The 27218-nt window shown below is 48.4% G+C and overlaps 1 protein-coding gene across 1 annotated transcript in view; it reads left to right on the forward strand.

The window, feature by feature from the left end:
- LRRC1 (leucine rich repeat containing 1) overlaps positions 1-27218 on the forward strand; it is a 131920-nt gene that overhangs the window by 48696 nt on the left and 56006 nt on the right. The window contains exon 2 of the mRNA XM_040249173.1: positions 438-555. Within this exon, the coding sequence (XP_040105107.1) occupies positions 438-555 (118 nt within the window). The remainder of the gene's footprint in view (positions 1-437; positions 556-27218) is intronic.

Raw genomic sequence — 27218 nt, forward strand, 5'->3', positions numbered from 1 at the left:
TAATTTTTAAAAGACATTTAAAAACATTTAATTAGTTTATTTTTGGTCGTCCTAGGTCTTTATTTGCTGCATGGGCTTTTCTCTGGTTGCAGCAAGTGGGGGCTGTTTTCTGGCTGTGACGAGTGGGCTTCTCACCGTGGCAGCTTCTCTTGCTGCCGAGCGCGGGCTCCAGGGCGCACAGCCTTCAGCAGCTGCGGCGCGTGGGCTCTCGAGCACAGGCTCAGTAGCTGGGGAACACGGGCTTTGTTGCTTCACGGCATGCGGGATCTTCTTGGATCAGGGATCGAACCCGTGTCTCCTGCAATGGCAGGCAGATTCTTTACCACTGAGCCCCCAGGGAAGACCCTAGAAGACATACTGTTTTACATTCCACATTGGGCAAAAAGTTTGCGTTGCAAATATCTGTGAGACCTACATGAACCTGTTTTGTCTTTCAGCAATTTTTCCAGCTAGTCAAGTTACGAAAGCTCGGACTGAGCGATAACGAGATCCAGCGACTCCCTCCAGAAATAGCCAACTTCATGCAGCTGGTGGAGCTCGACGTGTCCCGGAATGGTAAGAAGAAAATGGTTCCACGTGAACCATCCGTTTTTCTCTTCCGATGCTGATGTTTGCAATTTTGAGTAAACGTGGCTGGATGAATGTTCAGGAAGAAAGCTATGTGTATGTTTTGGGATGAAATTACTGCCATTCTTGAATAGTTTGCCACAAAACGAATTGTAGGTGCTGATTTTCCCCAGTCAGTTCACCCTGATTCACAGCGGTGGAGGGGGCCCTGAGGACTCGGCAGCACTCCCCCCATTTGATGGGAGGAGACATGAGGGCTGGGAGCGTAGTCGCTTGTCCAGACCTCAGGGGACTGCTGTGGTGGGAGCCGTGCTTGGGGAAGGGCTGTTCCCTCCTGGCGGTGGCCTGGCCCCTCAGCTGCTCCCTCAAGAACCTGCCTTTCTGCTGCAGTGAACAGACCTGCCTGCCATTTCAGGCATATCTGTCAGTCTCACTTATTTCTGACTACGCCCTAGGTAGGCCTGCCCTCTTGAATTTGTGTGACGTATTTGTGAGTTTATTTTGATTTTCAGATTCCACTGTAACGTTGCCTCCTTTTAATGGAACGGCCTGATGGGGTGTTTATATCGTGTTTAACCTTTCACTTTTAAATGGGTACCTGGTTTCACCTTGCGTCTTATAGCCTTAGAGCATTCCGGGGGTAGACTGGTCCCCTGGCTTGTTGGAACATGTTTGATTAATTACCTCAAGGTAAAGGGGCAGCTCCCAGGAGCCCAGTCTTTAGTGGTGGAATTCTGTGCTTGCAAGGACTCTGGTTTAATGTTCTGAGGATAAGCCCATACATACTCTGTCGTTTATAAAAACGACAGTCTGTTTCTGTCTCACCTGTTGCACACCTGCTTTGTGTTTTGTTTTGCTTTCATACAAAAATCTGTAGGTTCCTTCTCAACGACCCTCAGGTCTGGCTCTTTCAGTCTGGTGTCCTCTGCAGAAGGCCCCAGGTCTGGATATAGTATTTTCCTGTGGGTGCTTGTTATAAGGCAGCAGTGATAATCAGTACTTCACTGAAAATGTGGAGAAGAAAACAATGATTTACGCCTCTCCTCCCACACACTTTTCACATTGCTGCTCCCTCTCAGATCCCGTAATTGGAAACTGTCTTTAGGCCACGTCATATGCTCTTATCATAGTGGCTACTTTTGTTTGTCATGAGAATTATTTCTTCCCTTGAAAGTACTACAGAAGTGAAACAATTACTTGGGGGCCTGTTTCCTGTCGTCTTTGGTTGCAGATGGTCGGCTCTCCCAGGTAACGGATTTGGCGGTGAGGATGGGGGTGGAGCCGGCGTTCTGCGCGTGCGCTGGGGCCCGCACCCGACCCTGCGCAGGGCTCTCGCGGCCTCTCTTGCGTTTGTGGGCGCTCTGTCCCGCCCTCCACGCTGGCCTGCTGTCTCGCAACCAGCCTCTTCAGCCTCTGTCTGTTGCGGTCTTCTGCCCTCGCGGCGGCACCTGACGGGCATTACTAAGTGAGGCCTGGTTGACCCAGCGCATCTTTCTAAGGCAGCCGTTAGCCCCAACTCCAGGTCACTGGCTGCCCTAGACACTGGCTGTCCCGCAGCAGGGGTGGCCGGCAGTGCAGAGCGTGGTCAGCCTCCCCTTACCCTGCTGTGCTGCGGGGGGACGTCCAGCATCCCCCCCGTCTGAGGTCCAGCATCCCCCTGTCTGAGGTCCGGATCCCCCCCGGCTGAGGTTCGGCATCCCCCTTTGCCTGAGGTGCATGTATAGAAACTGCTCTCTCTTGTCTCAGCTGTGCTCTCAGTAAAGACTGGACGGCTATGAACTCTGCAGCGACTTTGAACAATGACCGCTGAAATCACACAACCCAAAGAAATCAGATAGCCTTTCTGAAATTGGCGTTAAGAAGGAAAAGAAGCAGGGGTCCAGAAGCCCTCGAGAAAGAGGAGACGTATTGGCTTCAATTACTTGGGAGCGGAGGAAAAAACAGCTGGAAGGTTGCAGTCCCGTTACTGACTTTCGTTGGAAGACGTGCTCCGTGTGAATTCAGCGTCCTCAGCTGTGTCTTTGGAAACATTCAGAGGAAGAAAGAAGGGCTACGTGCCTCTCCTCATGCACCCATTTATACCTTCCAGTGTGGATAGGAGGACGTGAGCTGTCACTGAAGCCCCGTCAGGACCCAGGGTTTGCTTTCCTGGGGAGAACCTTCCCTCCTGCAGGTCTGGACTTTGGGGATGGATCCTGCAGGTCTGCCCCCTTTTTATCAGGCTCTTGTGGAAATGCTGGGGGACTTAACCGCCTGCTTCTCCTGTTGGCAGAGGCTTGCTCTGGTGTGTGCGCATGTTCGTGTGTGTGTGTGTGTGCGTGCGCACAGTGGGAGGTGGTGGAGGAGGCTTTTTTGTGGTTGTGAAAAAGCTGCACAGATGACAGCGGAGAAGGGTCACGGTTTTACCATCACCAACAGGATCTTGGGTCTTGAGCTGTTTCCAGACCAGGCAAATCTGCCCATCGTCTCCTCTCATTTTTTCTGGCTGATCGAATCCCATGAGTGTGAACTTCCTAGGCAGGTCAATCAAAGTGCTAGAGTCTGCAGCCTGAGAGGCCATGTGGGGACCCCCACTTTGCGCAGATGTAGGCGTTTGTAAGGGTTTGGGGCTTGTATCTGGGGGCGTGTGAAACTCTAGGCTCCTGTAGCCCCCGCAGAGGCGGCCCGCCCAGTGATCAGGGTCCTCTCTGTCCCTGAGCTGTCGCTGGGCCATGGCCGGCGCTGACCACTCTCAGGGTAGCACCTTTCCTGGCGTCCTCAGTCCCTGACTGTCCAGAGAGCATCACTGACAGTGGATGGAGGCACGAGAGAGGGTGGTGTCAGACCCCTGCAGCCCTTTGGCTGCTTGTCAGGCTTGAATGTGCCATGGATTAACCACAGGATTTTGTTAAAGTGTGGATTCTGATGCAGGCGGTCTGGGATGGGTCTGGGGATACTGCATTGTTCAGAAGCCCCGAAGGGATGCCAGACACACTGAGGGTGGGGTCTTAGCTGTCCCCACCCTCCTGCTTTCTCCTAACATCCCCTCAGCAGCTTCCTGTGGCTTTCAGCACAAATTCACTCAGCTTCCCCGTGTGGAAGGTGGGAAACCTTCAGGGTTTAACCTCCTGGCTAAAGGGTGAGATGCTAGAGCTGACTGAACAAGTTGGCTTTGATTCCAGGAGCAAAATGAGCCCTTTCCTGATGCTCCCTTGCTCAAGGGAGGGGAACAGCACTATAGGTTTCAAGTTAAGGTCTGATGCAGTTTCCGGTGGTGAAGAGCACACTACACTTTCGTGCCTGGACTTTATATCTGTTTTCTCTGTTCACCGATTCTTAGCGGTTGGGGGCGAATGCTCTCTGGATATGTGAGAAAAGGCACTATTCCACAGTACTAGCTCACTGTCCACGAATCGAGGATGGACTTTGTTAATGCATCATGAATCTTGCCCCGAGGGTTAGCAATTCAGACTTTATAGTCCACGCTGTAATTTGACTGACATCACAGTACTGTATCATTATCTATCTAGTTCACTCCTCCCCCCCTCCCCAAATGTAAGGCCTGTGCCACCAGCACTGCTAGAGACGATTTTAAGTGGCACTGCAAAACAGCCGTTTTAATATTGAATCAAAGTGAGGAAGTTAACCTTTTTCCTTTTCATTAAACATTTTTTTTAAACTCCCTTTAGGTTGCTTCCGGTAAAACTTAATAGCTATATTGTACTGATTGTTATATTTATCTTTTATATCTGATGATGATAATAGCTTTCTTCCCTGCTGACTCAGCTGATAAAGAATCTGCCTGCAATGTGGGATAACCTGGGTTTGATCCCTGGGTTGGAAAGATCCCCTGGAGAAGGGAACGGCTACCCACTTCTGTATTCTGACTGGGAGAATTCCAGGGTCTGAATAGTCCATGGGGTCACAAAGAGTTGGACACGACTGAGTGTCACTTTCATTCATGTTAGTGATTTTAAAAATAAGTCTTACCCAAAAAAGTTAACTTAAGGGAATGAAGTGAGTAAGAACACAGGTGTTCCACCAGGATGGCACAAATCATAAAGGTCGAACAGGGGTGGGTGAGTTGAGGAAATGCTGTTACTATTCGCACAGCCAGTGGGGGTTTGCGTTTCTTTCTTTTATGGGGCAGATAGTGCTGTGTGTGGAGCAAACATGGCCGGAGACCCCGCATCCGGAGAATTACTTTGCAAACTTGAGTGAACAGGAAACTAAAAGGTGGGTTTAATACAAACCCGCACTGGCACCAGGACAGCACTTCACACTTAGCAGAGGGACAGCTGATCCAGCGGAGAAGGCGATGGCACCCCACTCCGGTACTCTTGCCTGGAGAATCCCATGGACGGAGGAGCCTGGTGGGCTGACGTGACTTAGCAGCAGCAGCTGATCCAATCCACCAGCAGGATCCTTGTCCCACAAAGTCAAGAGCTGGACGTGTGCTAAGTGCTGGGGTTAGTTGCCCTCTGGCTGGCTGCAAGACGGGGATCACAGCCCGTGGTTGGTGGCTGTGGGCTTGTTTAATGACATCTGAGCCAATTTTGAAGCCTGCTGAAATGACCTGGTGACATCGAGTCTTGGTGCTTCTCAGTGAGCCCCGAAAAAAGTTCTTTCTGGCAAGCAAGGCATCCTCTGTGCCTAGAAGTCCCTTCTCAGTGATGAACAGTTGGCCCTTTGGGGGTAATGACTACATACGTCCCCAGCCCCAGTGTGGCAGAGGCCACTGCCCACGCAGACTTTAGGCTTGCCACAGCCAGGCCATCGTTCCCTCGTCCGCCTCTGCCTGGTTTGGGACCGGGCTTGGAGCCCTGCTCCACGGCTAGACTTCAGCCACGCTGTCGGTGAGTTTCTTTGTTCCGTCACTGTGAAAACAGCCCAGGAGACTCCCCTGGGGGAGATGCCCGTGGAGACCCTCTGCCTGCAGGTGCAGAGCGACAGGCCTGCCTTTGCTGTCTCTGCGGGTGGTGCCACGTTCCTGCCGTAAGCCTTTCCTCTGTCTTTTTACCTTTCGTCAGGAAGAGGGGTTCACACAAAAAAAATAGATATTATTGTCTTCTACTCACATTTTAAATCCCGATAATAGTACTTATTTTCAAAGTGAATATGGAAAGAAAATTTGGCATCTGTTTTCTGATCACCCTTCCATGCCACAAAGACTTTTTTTGGGGAACCTTGTTTATTTTTTATTTTTTTGGTGGAGGTGCCGGGGATTGAACCCGGGGCCTCGTGCAGGGAACCTTGTTTATTTTTTTAAACTAAAACTATTGATTTGGCTGTGTCGGGTCTCAGTCACCACACGTGGGATGTCTGTTGCAGAGTCTTCGTTTTGTTGCACGAACCTTTCTTTGTTGCATGCGGCTCAGTAGTTGTGGAATCAGGCTCAGTAGTTCTGCATGTTGTGGGATCTTAATTCCCCAACGATGGATTGAACCCCTGTCCCCTGCTTTGGAAGGTGGATTCTTAACCCCTGGACTATCAAGGAAGCCCTGGGAAGCCTTGTTTAGATGTGAGGGTGTATGGGAATCATTGTAAACATTGAAAGTTGGAATAAACTTCGCAAACGTTGCAAAAGACCCTTCGTCCCTTTTCTTTTGTGCCATAGAGAAACATCAGTGGTATTTTATCCAATTATTAAATTTGAAGGGAAGTTTTGAAGCAGTGCTTCTGCTCAAAATGATTTTGCAGCTCTTTAAGAATTTGTTGGTTTGAGATCCACAGACCAGTGGTTTCACATCCTCAAGTGGGTTGGTTTTCAAAAACAGCCACCTTAGGTAAGTAAACCGGGACAGTTTTATAGGAATCAAAATCTGCCTCAGGTTGCAATTTCAAAAAAACATAGAAGAGTTGTTAAGTAAGTAAGTAAGTGAAAGTCACTCAGTCGTGTCTAACTCTTTGAGACGCCATGGGCTATACAGTCCGTGGAATTCTCTAGGCCAGAATACTGGAATGGGTTGCCTTTCTCTTCTCGAAGGGATCTTCCCAACCCAGGGATTGAACTGGGGTCTCCCACAGGCAGGTGGATTCTTTACCAGCTGAGCTACAAGGGAAGCCCAAAAGAGTTGTTGCTCTTTATTAATTCATATGGTCATTTTCTTCTTCTCAGAAAAATTGTGACTGTTCTCAGTAAGTTGTAGGTTTATATAACTTCCTCTCCCTCTCTCTCTCTCTTTAATTATCAGGTTCGTAATAGAGAAGGTGCCCCCTGAGTTTGAGGTCAACACCTTTGAATGTATTTTTTAGGTTAATATGCTCTTCAGTCTATCCTGGGTTCTCGAAATGCTTAGAGACTCTCATCCTCATCCCCTCTCCACACCTCTCCCTATTCACTTTATTCACTCAGTCCTGTGATGCTCTGTGCTGGATGAATTTTCCAGAACAGTGTTCGATTTACACAGAGTGGGCTAAATTGAAGTTAAACAATTGTAGTGGTTTCTCCTGAAATAAAATGAAACCCTGGGCATATATCCGAAGAAAACTAATTGGAAAAGATACATGCACCCCGGTGTTCATAGCAGCACTATTCACAATAGCAAGAAGCAAACTAAACTGTCCATCGATAAATGAATGGATAAAGACGTGCATATGTAAAATGGCGTATTAGCCATTAAAAAATGAAATAATGCCATTCGTAGCAACATGGATGGACCTGGAGATGATGATACTAAATGAGTAAGCCAGAGAAAGACAAATAGCATATGGTGTCACTTATATGTGGAATCTAAAATATGACACAAAGGAACTTATCTATGAAATGGAAACAGACTCATGGACGTAGAGAACAGACAGGTGGTTGCTGAGGGGGAGGAGCGGAGGGGAAGGGATGGACTGGGAGTGTGGGATGCGGAGGTGCAACTGTTACATGTAGAGTGGATGACATGGGAACTCTGTTCAGCATCCTGTGATAGTGAATCTGTTGGTCACCTCCACTGTATAAGGGGTTTGATTGAGGTCTTGCCTGAATGGCTTAGTGGTTTTCCCTACTTCCTTCAGTGTAAGCATGAGTTTTGTAGTAAGGAGCTCATGATCTGAGGCACAGTCAGCTCCAGGTCTTGTTTTTGCTGACTGTATAGAGCTTCTCCATCTTTGGGTGCAAAGAATATAATCAGTCTGATTTTGATATTGGCCATCTGGTGATGTCCATGTGTAGAGTCTTCTCTTGTGTTGTTGGAAGAGGGTGTTTGCCATGACCAGTGTGTTCTCTTGATAAAACTCTGTTAGCCTTCACCCTGCTTCATTTTGTACTCCATGGCCAAACTTGCCTGTTATCCACGTCTCCCTTGATTTTCTACTTTTGCATTCCAATCCCCATGATAAAAAGGGCATCTTTTTTTGGGGGGGGGTGCTGTTAGTTCTAGAAGGTGTTCATAGCACCATTCAACTTCAGCTTCTTAGGCATTAGTAGTTGGGGCATGGATTTGGATTACTGTGATATTGAATGGTTTGCCTTGGAAACAAATCAAGATCATTCCATCATTTTTTGAGATTGCAACCAAGTACTGCATTGAGAATCTTTTGTTGATTATGAGGGCTATTATGAAGAATTCTTGCCCTCACAGTAGTAGATACAATGGTCACCTGAATTAAATTCTCTCATTCCTGTCCATTTTAATTCACTGATTACTAAGATGTTGACGTTCACTCTTGCCATCTCTTTCTTGACTGCATCCAATTTGCCTTGATTCATGGACCTAACATTCCAGGTTCCTATGCAATATTGTTCTTTAAAGATCAGGCTTTACTTTTACTACCAGACACATCCACAGCTGGGCATTGTTTCTGCTTTGGCCCAGCCTGTTCATTCTTTCTGGAGCTATTTCTCTACTCTTCCTCAGTAGCATATGGGACACCTAATGGCTTGGGGGGGGGGTTCATCTTCTGGTGTCATATCTTTTTGCCTTTACATACTGTTCACGGGGTTCTCGTGGCAAGAATACTGGAGTGGTTTGCTATTCTGTCCTCTACTGGACCACGTTTTTTCGGAACTCTTCACTATGACCTGTCCGTCTTGGGTGGTCCTGCATGGCTCATAGCTTCATTGGGTTACATAAGCCCCTTTACCATGACAAGGCTGTGTTCATGAAGGAGAGGCTATTATATATAGAATGGATAAATAACAAGGTCCTGTTGTATGCAGAGGTCCTGCTGTATGCTGTATGTATGCTCTTTTCAATATCCTGTGATAAACCGTAATGGAAAAGAATATGACAAAGACTGTGTAGATATGTATAACTGAGTCACTTTGCTGTACAGCAGAAATGATCACATTGTAAATCAACTATACTTAAAAAAAAAAAAAGTGGGATGCTAGCCTCTGCTCCCTTTCTAATCAGACAGTTTATGTCGGCGTTGGGTTGACAGTTTGCAGCTCTAAAAGTGGTTGAGGGTGAGTGGCCACAGTGCCTCATTTTTGATTTTGAGGTCACCTATTTTGTCTTGTGAATGAGGCTTGAGCCAGGAGATGCTGAGCCTTCAGGCAGCTGAGGGCTGAATGGCCTCTCTCCATCAGGATGATGGCAACCATGTGTTGCCATGACCACGAACAGTGCTCTGAGCTTATTAAGCTAGAGAAGATGCGTCTTAGAAAGGGATGAGGAGTCCTAGGAGGAAAGAGGGAATGAGGAGCAGGATTGAGAACCGAAACTAGAGGGTTACATATAGAAATGGAAATGGTGTGGATTTTAAACTGGCTTTGTAAACATTGAATATGTACCTGCTCAAAGCTAATAATAAATTGTGATTCTTAAATCTTTTTAGTTTGGAAAGCCCATGGACTGAGGTTTTTTGTTTTTTTTTTTAGTGCTTATGATTATCAACTATAGTCCATAATTATTATTATTATTTTTTATTCAAGCAACATTTATTGAGTACTTACTGTGTTTGTGTAAGGCTCTTTGCTGAATTCTTCTGTCCCTTAAGGAGCTAATTCTACAGGCACAACAGACCTGTGTAAGGAATTCTACATTGTTATATAAATACAGAACTCACTTCATGCAGAGAGGTGTCAGTTACAGTGTAACTGATTTGAAAGAGACTTGAGAGAATAATGGAGATTTTTGGTTTGAAGTTGAAATCATGCAGTCTTTAACAGTTCTCATACTTCAGTTGCAAATTTGGAGGGAGTTAATGAGTGGATAACCTCAGCTGAGTTGTTTGTTGGAAAAAATTTTTCAAATGTTTGTTGTATATTCACAGAGTCAGTGGTATCATTAAAATTGCAAATATCTCAGTGCTTGCCTAGTGGATATTCACTGAAAAATTTTAAATTCATCAAAGATCAGAGAAGAGGGAATTCCCTGGTTGTCCAGTGGTTAGGACTTGGAGCTTTCACTGCTGTGGGCCTGGGTTCAGTCCATGGTCAGGGAACTAAGACCCACAAACTGTGCAGCCAAATAAATCAGAGACATTCTCAAGATCAGAGACACTCCTGGTGCATACAGTAAGAACTACAGCTATCTGAATTGTCCCGAGATTCAGTGTATGGCTGACCACTGCTGTGCTTTAAAGGGTTTGCTCTGACTATGCTCAGCTCTGTGCATTAGTCAGGAGAGACTGACTTGCTACAAAATGCAGAAATCTCAAGGGTTCAACAGAATGAGAGACTTGCTGATCAGTCTGTCAGCCTACAGTCCTGTGTGTGCTCAGTGGTAAACAGTCTGCCTGCCAGTGCAGGAGATGTGGGTTCAGTCTCTGGGTTGGGAAGAGCCCCTGGAGAAGGAAGTGGCTACCCACTCTGGTTCTCTTGTCTGGGAGATCCCATGGACAGAGGAGCCTGGGGGGTGATAGTCCATGGGGTTGCAAAAGTGTCAGACACGACTAAATGAGTAAACAACAACAACATGTCATTGATCACATGGAAGCCTAGTAAACACACACACACTCAATTCTGTTGCACTGTCACAGTCTTCCAGTGAGTGACCCATTTGTCGGAAATTCAGGTGTATGCCCCCAAAGAGGAAGGGTAGACTCCTCCCCACATCTGCACAAAAATGTGTAAACTCAGAGACAGATCAACCTGGTGGGTGCCCACCCATTTGCTAAGAGTTAGCATAGCAAGTACAGATGACTATTTTAAAATTTGAATTTCTGGAAACTGGTTTAAAGTGTATTTTGAAAATACACTTTACGTTTGAGGGATGTCTGAAGTACTTGCTTTAGGCAACATGGAATCCTGAAAGCTTTTCAAGACAGGAATCACCATCTTGGACGAGTTGCTTCAGCTCTGTCTTTCTCAGTTTCTTCGTCTGTGAAATGGTATGATGCCTCTTAAAAGAGGCTGTACAAGTAGAGGACTTAAAGCAGCGCCTTGTATGCAGTGAAGACTCTGTTGGCTGCTGGAACTAACTCTATCATCGTCCTTCACTTTGCACCATGCGGGGCTGCACTGGCACCGTGAGAGTAAGAATGCAGGGCAAGAGCGAGGACTCAGGCAGCTCTGAAGGCTGCAGAGGTGCAGGTGGGGGAGGCTTCTTCCTGAAGTGACGTCTAGACGCTGTGTGCTTTATGTTAGGCACTGTGCTGTTTCATCACACCTGTGTTTTATCTAATCAACACACCAGTCTTGCGAGCTGGATCAGCGGCATCTCAGGATGACTGATGAGGAAGCTGGGGACTGAAGAAGCTGTGATGTGCCTCCAAGTCACATTTCTAGGAAGGGATGGAGCTTCAGTAAGAAACCCAGAGGGGGGGCACTTTTAAATATTTTGGGGAACATTGAGCATGATAAAGGTAAGGCTGATAGTTTTAGTCTGTTTTGAGAGAAAGAATATAGACGATATTAGGAGTAAGTACTCTTTGCATCTGGAGTGAAAAGAGGAAGGAGTTATCCTAAGAGATTTAAACTCATGAAATTCTACCCAGTGAATGAATTCAGCCACCAGCAGATGTGGTTCACTGTGAGCGGTGGCTTGTATGTCTTTGTGTCCAGAAAGGGAACATCAGCTAATGAAGGGGAGCAGGGCTTTCTTGGGAAGCTCTGAAGCGATCCTTCTAAGGTCGTCGTCGTGCTGTTTTGGCAAAAGATCGGTGTGTTGCCTGAAGTGTAGAGCAAGGAAAGCCCAAAACAAAGACCTTATGGGGTTTTACTTTTGAAAACAAAGTAAAAAGATGAGACAATGTGAATGTCCCAGGTCCTTTGGAAGTAGGTTTGGCCCTCTCCTATGGAGAGGACTGTGTCTCTGATGGGCCAGTGGCCAAGGTGATCCCATGTTCTTTTCTCAGAGTGTGAATATTCCGCAAGCACTGTAATGGGGTGTTTAATTCTTGATATGGATCTTGAAGGTGTAGAGAATACCTTCAGCTGATATGCTGACATGTTGGTATTAGCATCTGGCTCCATCAGATTGATCACTGGTCCTACCTGAATTTTCTTAGTATGGCACCCATTTTCATAGCCTTATCTCCTTTGTGCAAACTGTCACTGACCTCGCACCTGGGTGACTCACCTGGTTAACCCACTGACGTTCTTCTCACTTACGGTGTACACGTGAGGCTCCTGGTCTCTGGGAAATTCTTCTTTGAGTATCCCCAACTTAGCTGCTGTCTTTTTGTTTTTGTCTTGCTCTAGATAATGTGAATTACACTTGACCTGTCCCTGAGATGACTAGGAAGGGTAGAACCAGGAAATACAAGGATCGTTTCTTTAGCACCTTATGTTTTTCAAAACACAGGTTGCTTGTTAACCATAAGAATAAGGCAGCGTAAAGAAACATGGTTGATTAACCAAGAGAACCGGGTAGATCTTTATCCTCAGAATCCTTCCTGAAGGCTTACTGGGTATAAGCTGTGAGGCCAAGCACGCACGGCCTGTGTGTTTTCACCTTTAATCCTCAAACCAGCTCCAAGAAGGAAGCTTGTACCCCCTTTTTGACAGTTGAGAAAATCATCTCTCAGGTTTAAAAACGCGGTTGCTCATCACAGGGCAATTGAGTAGTGCATCCAGGTTTGTTAGATTCCAAATCAATTCTGTCTCCCCAGTATGCAAATTTTGTGTCTTCCCAGAAATAGTCGTCATTAATGTTTTTGTGTATTCTGTTTATCATTACTCTTATCATTACCTGCTTCACAAAGTTGGGGCTGTGCAGCATGTAGATATTTCTGTCTTGCTTTCACTCACTTCATTTAGATTTGCGAACATTTCCTGAACCATTATTGGTAAATATTTAACTGTTTTACCAAGGTAGATTAATCAGTAACTCTTGTCTTTTTGACTTCCTGGAGAAAACATGAATACCAAGAGGAAGCTGTGGGCTTGAAAGGTAGCATTGGATAGGTAACCATCAAGATGGGGCTTTCCAGAGAATGTGATAGGGTACAGGCAACCGGACAGAGTGAGGAAGGAGGCAAGGAAGCAGTTTGGAAGTCTCTGCCTGCCTTAGAGTCTCGTGTTGAGAGCAGTGAGCGGGGCACCGCCACCCTCGGGCCCGGCTCAGGGTGGGCACGCAGTAGTGGATGTGGACCGAAGCCGGCGGACCGCAGGTGCCCAGCCCTCTTCCGGCTCTGTGAAGCATCAGCCCCGTGTGTACCCGACGTGTGTCTTGTTGGTGAAGGTGCTCGGGGAAAGTGCCACTGCGCGTTAAGAGGTGGTGTCCTGAAGTGTTTAACTCTGCTCTTCACCTTTGTCTGGTGGTGCTGCAGGCTGTGGAGGAACAGGCCTTCCTATGTTCAGCGGGGTGGGTGAGTGCTGGGTGGAGAGGAACACAGGGTCTGAGCCAGGCAGACGCACGTGGGGGGATGCTGCTGAGCAGCATGCCTCCCCTGTCACAGGCGGCCTGGAGCTGGGGACCATGGGGTCCCCAGGGAAACTGGAAAGGCCAGCGGAGGTCGGGTCTCTCATCAGTGGCCCCTGCTCAGTGCAGGGGGCAGCCGGCACCCTGGAAACTGAGTGGGTCACGGGGGTTCCTCCCTCCCTGCGTCTAACTCAGACCTTCCTAACTTTTTTAATTCCATTTTTTAAATGTTGTATTGGCGTATAGTTGATTTACAGTGTTGTGCCTGGAGGGGGGCATGGGAACCCACTCCAGTGTTCTTGCCTGGAGAATCCCAGGACAGAGGTGCCTGGCGGGCTACAGTCCAGGGGGCTGCAGAGTCAGACACGACTGAAGCCACTTAGCATGCGTGCACACATAGTTGATTTATAATATGTTAGTTTCAGGTGTACAGCTAAGTGAATCAGTTACACGTATACATCCTTTCTTTTTCAGATTCTTTTTCCTTGTAGGTTATTACAGAGTATAAAGCAGAGCTCCCTGTGCTATACAGTAGTCCTGCTGCTTATCTATTTTATATATAGTAGTGTGTGTATGTTAATTCCAAACTCCTAACTTATCTCTCCCTGCCACATTTCCCCTTTGGTACCATATGTTTGTTTCTGGAGTCTGTGAATCTGTTTCTTGTAAATGAGTTCATTTATATCTTTTTTTATTTCACATATAAGTGATATCATATGGTATTTGTCTTTCTCTGTCTGACTGACTGAGTACGATCATCTCTACGTCCATCTGTGTTGCTGCAAATGGCTTTCTTTCATTCTTTTCTGTGGCTAATATTTCATTGTGTATATGTACCACATGTTGTTTGTCCATAACTCAGACCTTGTCATCAAGGTCCCTGCCTTGAGCTCTTATCTTGGACTAGTCAGCTTTTAGGTGTGACCCGTTGAACCACGGTGAGGAGGTCTCCTTGTAGGTCATTGGCATTTCCTGAGCAGATGCTCTGGCTTCTGGAGCCCTACTGTGCTGCCAGCCAACGTTATTCTTATTTCTAAGATGCCACTTGGCCGTGTTGGCAACTGTTAATGACCTTCCTCAGTGGTCCAGATGGGAAGAATAAAACTCAAGTCAGTACTCAGAATTAAGGCAGCATGTTTCCTTGTGAAAGGCCCGTCAGAGCCTGGGTGAAGTTTCTTGGCCAGAATGCATGCTTCACTGAGACAAAGGACAGTGGGGCAGGAACAGTTTTGGAATGAGTTGTACTGACCTCTTGAATTTTTAACCAAAACCATGTATTCGAGTTCTGTGCTGGGGGCCACCAGTAACAGGTCAGAAGGGTGATGGCTTTCAGGGGATTTAGGGACAGAGGTGAAAGGACCAGGTCCATCTGTGATGACTGGATGAGGTTAGAGGTGTGCCTGAAGGAGCACAGGGTGGGGTGGGGCCTCTGTCATTCCCGGGGATGGAGGAATATTAAGAAGACTTCCTGGGAAAGGTGACATTTACTCAGGATCTGAGCAACAAGTCACGGGTAGAGACAAAGAAATGCAGGAAGGGTGTTCCTAGGCAGATGACATAGCACGTGTGCTTGTCTGAAGGTGTGAAACTTGGGAAGTGCAGTCTGTTACCGCAGCACATGTCGAGAGATGGGACTGCAGAGAGGTGGATGGCAGGGGGATTGGGAGGGCCCGGCGACCTGGGTGAGGAGCGCTTTCTGGAAACCCGGGGCGGTGGGGGTGTTGGGTCTGTGAAAGGGTGATGCTAAGGTCTGAAGGAGATCAGCCCTGGGATTTCTTTGGAAGGAATGATGCTAAAGCTGAAGCTCCAGTTTTTTGGCCACCTCTTGTGAAGAGTTGACTCATTGGAAAAGACTCTGATGCTGGGAGGGATTGGGGGCAGGAGGAGAAGGGGACGACCCAGGATGAGATGGCTGGATGGCATCGCTGACTCGATGGACGTGAGTCTGAATGAACTCCGGGAGGTGGTGATGGACAGGGAGGCCTGGCGTGCTGCGATTCATGGGGTCGCAAAGAGTTGGACACGACTGAGCGACTGAACTGAACTGAACTGAACCCAGAGGAAGCTTGGGCTTAGTGGAGGCAGCCTGGGGGCAAGAGGCAGGCATCCATGTGGGGGATGGAGAGACTGAGTGGGGAGCAGGGGAAGAGGAGATGCTGGACCAGGCCTGAGGGTGACAGGTGGGGAGGTGACTGGGTGTGCGGGGAAGGGCGAGTGAGAGGTCTGGGTCTGGGATGAACCCCCGCTTCCCGCCACGGGGAGACAGGAGATCCTGAAGGCAGGGGCAGGACTAAGTGCAGAGGTGCGGGCAGGCTCCTTTGGAAGATCCCCATGGGGGTGTTCGGCGGGCAGTAGAATATCAGGTCCGAGGCTCGGGGGAGCTGAAGGTTTGGGAGGCATCCCTGTAGGGGTGATATTTGGCACTGCAGGAGTGAAGGTGCAGGTGCCTGCAGAGAAAAATACCAGGAGGAGCGGCGAGGGGGCTGGTTGGCAGAGTGCTAGCTGGCATCAAGGACAAGCTGCCGCCTGACTGCGTCAGACATCCCAGAGGACAGGCCTTACAGGTGGAGTTAGAGCTGTCACCACGGATGAGGTGGTCCAGGGGCTGTGCGAGGGCAGGACCCTGGGGAGCACCACTGTGACAGGACCGATAGAAAGGAACCTGAGACCAGGGCCTGGGAAGGAGCAGGGAGGGAGCTGGGGGTCCCCTGAAAGCTTGCCCGGGAGCCGGATGCAGGACGCGCATCCGGGAAGACTGCCTGAAAGAGGAGGCGGGATGGTCGGTGGGCTCATTCGGTGTTGGGAGGTCCTCTGCGACCCGAGAGGCGGCACCAGGAGGTTTATAACCCTCATTGCTTTGTTCTGTGTGTGTGCCCAGACTCTCTTTACGAGATCAGAGGAGTGCTGCAAAGGCACCCCGGCCCCATTTCCTAAAGGAAACAGCAGCTTCCTGGCTTCCTGCAGGGTCTGCCAGTTCTAAGGGGTGGGAACAGTCCTGATGCCTTGTGCCTTGGACAGCTTACTGGGGTTTCGGTAATGGAGGACTTCAGTCACTCGGGTCGTATGTGTATGGTTTGATGGCTGTCTGGCATGGGGATGAGCCATCCAGGCAGACCCTTCAGAAGGCAGAAGGGTGGTGGGGGGAACCAGTCATCAGTATTCTTTTTCTGAAGTCTGGTTGTCAGTGATGATTGGGACCAAAGTGGATTCTGGGCATATTAAGCCAGGTTATTCCATATTAAGTCTAGAGGACCACAGACAGTTTTCCTTCTTTCTAAGACCCTTGAATGATTGCATTTACTCATTGTGTTTCCAAGTTTATTTCATCTTGGTATTTTTTTTTTAATTATAAAAGCAGCATATGGTTCATTATAAAAATCCGTGGAGGTAAATAAGGTTTAAGTCATCAACCTGCCCTTCCCACTTGGCAGACTCTCCCCTCGCTGGTAAGGTCTCTGGTGTGGGCGTCACACTATACTGCTCTCTTGCCCCCTGGATTTTGAAGTCTTTGTGGGCCAAGGCTATATCTCTTACTCCCCTTTGCCTCTTTACCTTCTGCCACACAGCTTGATCTAAGTCTCCAGGGTCCACTAAATATTAGCGGCATAAATAATCTGATATGTGAACAGGTGAATGAATAGGGTGATCTCTTAGGCTTTGCCCTTGGGGCCGTTGCTTCCGTTTTAACTTCAGAGAGAAACTGGACACAACAGAGTCCCCACGTTGGTCACTTTGATTTGCAGGAGCGCTTATTCTGTGGAAGGCGCTTTGTAACAAGGTGCAGGGGCTGCAGCCCCTCTGTCCAGCCTTAGGTGTAGATTTCTTGAATTATGTGAATTAATCTATTTAGAAACCAGTAGATGGCTGGCAGAGAATCAATGAGATGAGAGGTTTAGCACGTTCATGGCATTATAAGATGTGATCTTTATAATACATTTTAAGTTCTTCAAAAGCACACCAGAACTTCTACATTAAGTTCAAATAGTTAGGAGACATTTACTCTGCTTTCTCTGAACCTCAGGCACTGGGATGTTATCACAGATAAAGCGGAAGGAAGAATCTTGTCCAAGAGATGGCAAGTCACAGTCTGTCCCCAGAGGCCTGCAGACCTTGTGGGTAAAACCATATTTGTAGGTATGAAAGGGAAGATGGAGAAAAAGATGAAAAAGTCCAGCAAATCAGAATGTCCTGCTGACCACAGACCCCAGAGAAAGGGGATTTCAGGTGTGATGGGAGCAAGACTTCTTTCTACCTGGAAATTTAGACTTTGAATTTTGTTCTTCCTTCATTCACTTGGAGCAGTGTTTCTCCAGGTGGGCTCTGGTACCACCTATGTCAGAATCCTTGTAAAAATTGCTTATTCCCTACCTTCTCCAAGGACTATACAATCAGAATTCCCAGGGCAGGATCCCAGAGTCTGCATTTTAATCTCCAGGGCAACTAGTGTAAGTTAAACTGGAGCCAGAAAACACATGCATTGTGCTGTTCATAGCAGCTTTGATCACAGACAGTCAGGACACGGGGGCAGCCTGATGTCTACTGACAGACGACTGGAGATCACAGACAGTCAGGACACGGGGGCAGCCTGATGTCTACTTACAGATGACTGGAGATCACAGACAGTTAGGACATGGGGGCAGTCTGATGTCTACTGATGGACGACTGGAGATCACAGACAGTCAGGACACGGGGCAGCCTGATGTCTACTGATGGATGACTGGATGAGGAAGATGTGAGATAAACACACACACACAGGAATACTACTTAGCCATAAAAAGAATGAAATAACACCATTTGCAGTGACACGGATGGAGTTAGAGATTATCATACTAAGTGAAGTAAGTCATACCGAGAAACATGGATACATGATATGCTTGTAGATGGAATCTTAAAAAAAAGATACAAGTGAACTTATATACAAAATGGAAATAGACCATGGACGTAGAAAACAAACTTACAGTCACCAAAGGGAAAGGGGGGAGTGGATAAATTAGGTGTTTGGGATTAACAGGTACATACTGCTTCACACAGAATAGATAACCAACAAGGACCCTACTGTACAGCATATGTAACAATACTTAATATTCTGTAATAATCTATAAGAAAATCTGAAAAAGAATACATATACATATATGTATAACTGAATCACTTTGCTGTATAGCTAAAAGTAACAGAACATTGTAAACTAAGTGTACTTTAATTAAAAAAGAGGCATCACCATTTAAAACAAGGAAAAAAAAAAAAAAAAAGAGCTTAACAGAACCTAGACATTTCCTGATGGTTTCAAGATCCTAGACAGCATTTAGGCCAAGATTTTTCTTGCCGTGGACTAAATCCATGGACTAACAGCTTAAGTACAGAAAATGATTTTTTGCACAGTCCAGAATTCAACAGTGTGCTGTACTAATCCAGATGACCTCTCAGCACAAGCAAACATTTCGTCTTCTGTCTGCCTTTTTGCCTTAACTTTGGGTGGAGGGTCTGGGAGGATTGGTTTGGGACGTGGACATAGACGCAAACTTAACATATCATCTTCAGAGTGAGATCCAGTGGGAACACAGAGTATATTTTATACTAGTTCCCAGTGTTGAATTTTCTGTAATTGATAGAGACTGTGTTGGTTCTGCAAGATTTTCTCAAAACCATGGGTTGCGAGAAATGCTCACTGCAGTTCTGAGAAGGATCGCTAGAACGTTCATCTACTGGCAACACCAGAATATGAATGTGTGCCTCCTGTGAGGACTGCTTTCAGGGACACTACCAGTTTCAGTGTGTAAGTTCTGAAATGTTTCTTTTTAAGAAGTTACATGTGTTCCTAATAGCATACCTTTTCTTCTGTCAGTTGGCAACTTATATATTTAAGCCCTTAAGCTCTTTTCTGCAGTGTTGTTTGAAATTGTGTAAACATGTTTTTGAGCCCTTTATAAAATACTTTTGCACCCCGTTTTCTAGTTTAACTTTTTTTTTTCTAAAATACTTTTGCACTCCGTTTTCTAGTTTAACTTTTTTTTTTCTTTAGGGTTATCTTTGAAAAAGTATACTTGTATCATTTAGTTTAACTTTTTTTTCTTTTTTTTTTTTAGGGTTATCTTTGAAAAAGTATACTTGTATCACAGGTAGAGAAATTTCTTAAAAATTGATTTTATTTAAAAATGGGAAGGAGACTGTTGACTTAGATTCAAACAGACCCTTTACATCTTTTCCACCTCTTTTCCCCCACTCTTTTCCCCGTCTTCCAAACAGCAGAACAGCCCCATTTTCCCTCCAGTCACTGTTCCCTCCCTTTGAAGCACTCTGATCCAGGCCTCAGTGTGTGCAGCCATCTGTGTAGGCTGGGCTTCCCTCTAACAACAGAAAGAGCTTTCCCTGGAGATGGCTGGTGGGCAGGAGCCACGAGGAATTGCCAGGTGGGTCGGCTACCGCACCACCTCATCAGTGACCCCTGACCTGACTGCATCTTAGATTCCACTGAAGAAGGGTTTTTTTTTTTCAATGACATATAGTTGATTTGCAATGTTGTGTTAGTTTCTGGTGTACAGCAAAGTGGTTCAGTTATATGAATATATATTCAGTTATAAAATGCATGTTTAAATACATACATTTAAGTGTATATATTTTTTTCAGATTCTTTTCCATTATAGGTTATTACAAGGGGTTGAGTATAGTCCCCTGTGCTATGCAGTGGGTCGTTGTTAATTTATTTTGTATATAGTAGTCTGTATCTGCTCATCCCAAGCTCCTGGTTTATCTCAGCTGCCTCCCCCTCCCTTTTGGTAATCATAAGTTTGCTTCCTATGTCTGTGAATCTGTTTCTAATTTGTAAATAAGTTCACTTGTATCCTTTTTTTTTTTTAAATTCCACATAGAAGGGATGTCCTGTGATGTTTGTCTTTCTGCCCAGACCCCACCCAGGAGTGACGTCACTGGACTCTCAGGCCCCAGGCGATTCTGAAGTGCATTCAGGGCTAGGAACCAATGAGGTCAGATGCCTCAGTGTTTCTCGGGGGCTCCAAGGCACTTTCTGTCTGAGTCTCCAGGAGAGCTGGGTTGAAACGCAGAGTCCTTCTCCAGACCCTAGACCCTGCAAATCTGTTGCTTGGAGTGGGCCTGGCCTCAGCAGCGTGTAAATGCATCTGTAATGTTGGGAGCCCCCAGCCTTGGGATCCTCAGTGGTGTTTTTGGACCCGGGTTAGTGAGGTGCTCGGGGAAGGCTGGTGGGAACTGCGGAGCGTCAGGGCTCTGGCCGTTTGTCTGGGGTGGGAGGCTTCTCCCCGCTTTGGGGAGGACAGCGCGCTGTCCCCCTCTGTTCTCTGTGCTCCCCAGAGCATGGCTCCGGGCTCTGAGTGACTCACCCCAGCCTGTGGCCTGTCAGCTGGCAAACACCGTGCCCAGTGTGGGGGTGTGAGGATGTTTATCCCAGCTGACAGGCGCAGATGCTAATTGGAAAGATGAAGGGAATACATTTACAAGGGTGCCACAAACAGCTTGCGGTCAGGCCTGGAATCCATGCGAAGGGGCCCTGACCCCAGGGACTCATCTGCAGTTCAGAGGAGGGAGGAGAGGGCTTGTGGTCTCAGAAGATGGAGTGGACTTGGGGTGAGGGGAGCTAAGCCTTCATTTCTGGGCCACGGCATCCCGGATCCATTGGGAGGCCTCATTTCCCTGAGAAGTTTGCTGCCTAAATACACAAGTTGTGATTTTATTCGTATTAAATGGAGGTAATTAAAATGAGCAGTAATTTTGAATGACAAAGTAACTGATGAATACAAATATTGTTTTTTAATTTGGGGCATTTAGTTGCTGTTATCTTGAGGTTTAAGTACATACTATTTCAGAGTCTATCTATTTTATTTCGGGATGAGGACAAGCAGAAAGAAACCCAAACTGTGTGCGTCTCCATCCCCCCACCCCGCCACTCCCGTTCCCGCCAGTATGTCTGAAACCCCACAGTTACTATTCTGTAATGCTTTACCTTCTGGTGATCCCCCCCCACCCCAAACAAGAGATCATGTGTCTTAGGACATATTTGTGTTTATTGAGCCAACGCTGCTGGGGAGGAAAAGCTGAGACGTAAAGGTTATTTTTGTAATTGTGGCTGGAATTAGGTGAAAATCCTCTTGGCTGGGAAAAGCTTTTTCTTTTATTTTTTTTTTTGAGTGCTGAGTTACCAAGACTCAAAATAAAACTTTGACAAAGGGGCCTGTGTCCCCTCTGACCCCCTCACCACATAGAGACCGTGCCAGCTTTTCTGTCCCGCACTGTCTGTTCCCATCGTCCCTTCCAGAGGCTGGACACGCTTCCCCGGGCAGGAGTCCTGTCTCTGTCTCTCCAAGGCCCACTGCCTCCTGGGCGAGTCCCTGGGGTTTTGGAAAATGTGATAAGTGGGGGGATGGTACCTTTGTAAAAAAGATCTCTGCTCCTTGTTGTTGTTATTTTCCCTGCACGCCGAGAGGAACAGCTGTGGCAGCCAGTGCAGGCCAGGACTACACGTTCATCCTGAGTCTTATTTGACAATCCCAGATATGTTTAAGCAGGATGGAGCCAGGAGCCCAGCAGTCAGCCAGCGGGATTGGCATACAAGGCCTTGTGTTACCCAAGGGGTGAACAGCCCTCAGTGAAGCAGTGTGATGTATGGAGCGAGCCGGAAGTCAGCCCTCAGGGTTCCACTGCGGCCTGAAGCATCTCTTTTTATGCAATCACCCTGTCCACGGCTGGTGTTTAGGGTTTGTTGTGTTCTAGTCCGGTCTTCGGCGAGGCCTCGTCTCATGGTGTTGATATGTGACATGACCCCCAGAGTGAGCTTCCCGCCTCCCCTGGGCCTGCGTGCAGCCTTGCAGCCAGATGCGGGGTTCATCGTTTATGGAGGATGTTTCATGTCTGGGGTCTTGTCACTTGCTTCTGCTGTGGGGAGGGCTGTCTCCTGGCCTGTGGGCCCCTCCCTTGTCTGCACGGGGCCCCCCTACCTTCCCCGGGGGCGTGGACGGTGTCCTCAGGCCTCCCCTTGGCCCCTGTGCCCCGTGCACTGCCTTCTGAGTGAAGGTGGGCATGAGTGTCCACGCCCCTTCACCCCACTTCTATCTGCCTCTCTGCCTGCCCCGTAGATGTCGCAACAGAAAGGTCAAACCCAAACATGCTTGGTTTTCTCCTCAGGCCACAGACCCTTCCTCTCTTCCCTGAATTGCCAGGCATCCTGAAGGCTTTCCGCCGACCCTAGGCTCGCAGATGTCCAGATTTAATGGAGCAGCAGGATTTATTTTAGATGGGATCGTGACATGGGATTGCCTAGTCTTTTTGATAAGAAAAACTCATTGTCATTTAGTGAAAAGCCAGGAGATTAGCCCCCCGGCAAGGCAGTAATCTCTGATTAAACAGAGCCCAGGGCACAGCAGCCCTTGTGAACACATCTGTCCCGCTTCATGATGGCAGAGTCACGTCACTGTCCCCCCATTTCCCGATTTTGCTGGCCAGAAGCCCCACGTCTGAGACCAGAAGTGGCAGCTTCTTTGTGCCTGCCCTTCCTCTGTGTCCACAGGAGCTGGTGGGGGACCTGGCTTCCCCTCCTTTGCGGTCTGATCCCTCACATCGTCTCCGTAGTGGTGACCCCTGGATGGTGCCCGCGGATCCCTGTGGGCAGCACGTGCTCCCCTGACCTGCTGGCCACCCCGCCAACCCGCCCTCTTGGGGATCCTTTGCTCCTCGACCTTTCACTCTGCCCCCACAGCTGCCTGTTGGGGCCCCTGGCCGCCTCAGCACGACGTCACCCCCTCTGACTGTGGGTGAAATGACTGCCCGGGGCCTCTCGGAGCCCTGCTGGGTCCCCCAGGACGTTTCCTGCAGCGTCTGTTTCTCCAGCACATGGAGCCGGGGGTCTGGCCCCACCCCCGCGTGTGAGGCCGGGACCCGGGTTTCCAGGCTCTGCTCGTGGGCGCAGGACCTCGGCTGTTTACCCTGGGCCTCCAGGCCTGCTCCTGTATCTGCTCGCGCTGAGGACCATCCATCCTGGTGTTTGCTGTTGGGTTCAGACCACGCATGGAGGCCCTCGGAAGTGGCAGCTCTTCTTGCCTGGGGCCATGTGGGCGAGTGGCGCGGGAGGACCCAGAGGAGCTCCTCTTTTGACCCAGACCTGTCGCTTCCTGCGCCCAGCCTACCTGTCCCCTGCTGCTCTCTCGGCGCCTGAACCTGCCGCTCGTGTCCCGGGGGGGTGGTGACAGCCCTCTGCCCAGTGACCCATCTTAAAGGGGCTGCTCTGAGCACCGGAGAGTGGAGAGTGGCTTCACACCTTCCTCTGAGAAGTATAGGTGTGTGTGTGTGGTTGAAGTGTGTGTGTGTGTCTGTGTGTGTGTTGGGGGGTCACATTGGCCAGTGGGCCCTGGTACACCTTTCTTCCCAGGACAAGTCTTGGGGTGTTCCGTTGAGTGTCGCTGCAGGTTCAGGGGCGGTTAGAGTCTGGTACCCGTGTGCCTCTGAAGCGCCTGGGCTGCCTCTGAAGCAGCGGGGATGCCCCTGGATCTCTGAGGGCGGTTCAGGGGTGCCTCCTGTTGCCCTGGCGCCGTTTGCTTGTGCTCTCTCCTTTTTTCTTTGCCTCTGATGTGGTTAGGCATCAGGTTCTGACCTCAACTTCTGCCGGTTCATTCAGCGGCACGCTTCTCTCAGGTGGGATACTGACGACGATGCTCAGGTATACCCCGTGCCGACGGAGGTGTTGATGAGGGCTTCCCCTCTGATCTGAGTGCGTCAGGGTGAGAGGAGGTGCGGCACGTGCCCTGTGGATAGAAAAGGTGATGAAACCTGTGTGCCTTGGGGGGTGCGCCTCCGCAGTCCTTCACGTTTGTCTGCTTTGCCGCGTTGCCCCATCCACCAACCCATCGAGCCTCTCAGTCTCTGCACTGCTGGATGAGGCAGAGGATGACCTTGGGAGGGGCCGAGGTCCTGGGCAGTGCAGGTGTCCCCCGACGCCGGGCCCAGTGCAGGGGTCAGTCAGTAGCGCTGCACACCGGCTCCGGGCCCACGCGGTCATGCTACGGAGACGCTGGTGACAAGATAGGCCTGGTCCTGGGGACTTCCCTGGTGGTCCAGTGGTCAGGACCTGGTACTGTCACTGCCGGGAGCCCAGGTTCAATCCCTCGTCGGGGACCTAAGATCCCAGAAGTCACATGGCGTGGCCAGAAGGAACACGCGTGGTCCCTGAGCCAGCAGAGCACCCCTGGTGGGGAAGGCAGGGGCCGGGAACATTTCGGTGTTAACAGATACTCACTTTTGAGCACAGGGCATGGTGGGAGGCTTCATCTATTTGAGGGGGTTTGGGGACAATATACCTGGAATTTGATGACGCTCTGGTGCCTTTTTGTCAATAGTGCCCTCATAGGAGCTACCTTAAGCAAGAAACAAGGACGAAATAGCTTAATATTCTGTACTTAGGCAAATACCATACTTAATTTCAAAGCAGAGAATTGAGTTTTGAACTTTTTCCTTTGCTACTTTGATACTTTTGTGATGTTCTCTTGAAAATGAATTATTAGCTTGGTTTCGTTTAATCAGAGGAGTTAGGTGGAAAAAAAAGAAGGTTTAAAGCTGGCCTCAGAGGTCCGTGGGCTGGAGACCTCCCCCCAGGCTCCCTCGCTTGCACCTGCTGGAGACGGGGGGATGGGGGTTCCCCCCACAGTGGTGGCCTTGCCTCCCTGAGGGGCACACGCTGGGGGCTGGCGGGTCGTGCCTTCAGGTGGAGGTGGATGGTTTCTCTTGACCTCACAGGTTTCTTTCAGAGTCGGGATGACTTTATGGTCCAGAGCGCAGGCTCTGGGGAAAGTGGGGTGAGACGGCCCGGGTTTTCCTCCCTGGAGTCCTGCTGACGAGCTTCTTTCCCCAGGGAGCGGGGGTGGGGGTCACTTCCTTGGAGTTGTTGTGAGGATTTAAACCGGTTCATTTATGCAGAGTGCTTGGCATCGTGCCTGACCCTTAGTAAAAGCCTGCCTCCCTTGTGGCTCAGTGGGAGACTGGGCTGCCCTGGCATTCAGGTGAGGGGTCCCGGGGGAGGAGTCGTCTGCGCTGGACGTGGCCTGCGCACGGGACAGCAGAGCCAATGCCGTCCGTGCAGACGGCGACTGATACAGCTCTTGCTCCATGTCCAGTAATAAATCTTCAACTTACCAGCCTTCCATGGACTGTGTCTTTAGAGTTTTAAAATGTTATTCCTTTCAGTTTTACCAAATTATGTGATGTTGATCATAATTTGCTTTCTTTAAGCCTTTCAGTTCTCCTTTAAACGCTCTCCTTCCAATTTTTAATCAATTAACGCGGGTTAGATACTCTTAGAGAAAAGTGTGAAAGTATTAGTTGCTCAGTTGTGTCCAGCTCTTTGTGACCCCATGGACTGTAGCCTGCCAGGCTCCTCTGTCCATGGAATGCTCCAGGCAAGAATGCTGGAGTGGGTTATCATTCCCTTCTCCAGGGGATCTTCCTGACCCAGGGATCTAACCTGGGTCTCCAGCATTGCAGGAAGATTCTTTACAGCTGAGCCACTAGGGAACAGCTACCACATATGTAAGGCTTTCCTTTTGCTTCAAATGTCACAGTCTTCTCAGTGGAGAGAGCCTAGTACTATAACTGCAGACATCATACAGGTCTTGAACCCAGGAGAAGAGATGCTCTTTATATAGAACCAGTGAGAAATGCCGTTTATTCAAAAAGAACTTAGGCTTCTGTGCACACGGACTGTGGTCACAGACTGGGCAGGCTGTCTGCATGCAGTTCTCCATGAGAGGAAAGGCTCTGGAAGGTTCTGTACTCACACAGACATTGAAGGAACCACGAGGTGACCCAGTGCAGCCTGTGTCCATCACACGGCGGGCCCTGCGATGGTGATAGCTTTTCAGGAGAGGTGCTGGTCCGCCTTCAGGCTCCTGGGCGTCCAGTCCCTTGTCAAGGGATGTCGACTAAGCCTCTGTATTCCTTTTGTAGGTTAGGGGGCTGTGGAAGGTGGAACCACATCCTGATGTGTCAAAAGTGGTTGCTGAGAAAAGGAGGGCCCGGAAGGGCAGCCCTGTCCTTCTGGATCACTTTCTAAATGACAGAATCTGTGGCGAGAAGCATGTTCTCTCTCAGAAGCCCTTGGGCTCTTGGTGCCAGGGTGGTTGTCCGCTTGGTGGTGGTGAAGATGAAGATTTTTGGCACTGCAGAGTTTAGGGCTGATTATATGTCTCCTGGATACAGGTGATAGTAATGGTTATATTGGTAAACAGCAGATTTGGTATTTTTACTTTTTAAGTAAACTCAAAGCAGTTCTGATTCAGAAATGAGGAAAGCTTAGAGTGGTCCAGATTGAAGGTTATCTTAAGAAAGTTGTAGGGAAGAGATTGCTTAATTTTACTATCATTCTCAGACAGTTTATAAATATCAAACTTTATGCTTTTATTCTTGGACATACATGAGATAAAGCCTGTTTGAATTCATGAAAAATGTGATTAAATTTTTTTTTTTTTTAACCTTTTAAAAAATTGGTATAGAAGCTTAAAGTAAGCTGAATGTTGGCAGTTAGGAGTTTGGGGGCACCTTCTTTAATGAGATGAAAACCTTATGAGTTATTTCTCATATTTGTATGTTAATAAATATTCATTCAAGGTTTAATCACTATTGCTTCTCAGTTAAAACAGCAGCAGAAGCTCTCAATCCTCTCATCTCTGTTAATCACACTGCTCTTCTTCACATTATCCAACCCTCATTCACAACAACATGAATGGACTTAGAGATGATCACACCAAGTCAGGAGGGGAAAGACAGCTACCACGTGCCGTCATTTACGTGCGGAACCCAGAGCATGGCACAAGGGAACCCGGCTGCGCAACAGACGCAGACTCGCAGACGCGAAGAGTACGTGTGGCTGCCGAGGGGGGGCAGACGCAGACTCGCAGACGCGAAGAGTACGTGTGGCTGCCG

This window comes from Oryx dammah, unplaced genomic scaffold (assembly GCF_014754425.2).
Source record: "Oryx dammah isolate SB20612 unplaced genomic scaffold, SCBI_Odam_1.1 HiC_scaffold_11, whole genome shotgun sequence".
In the NCBI taxonomy this organism is placed as follows: Eukaryota; Metazoa; Chordata; class Mammalia; order Artiodactyla; family Bovidae; genus Oryx; species Oryx dammah.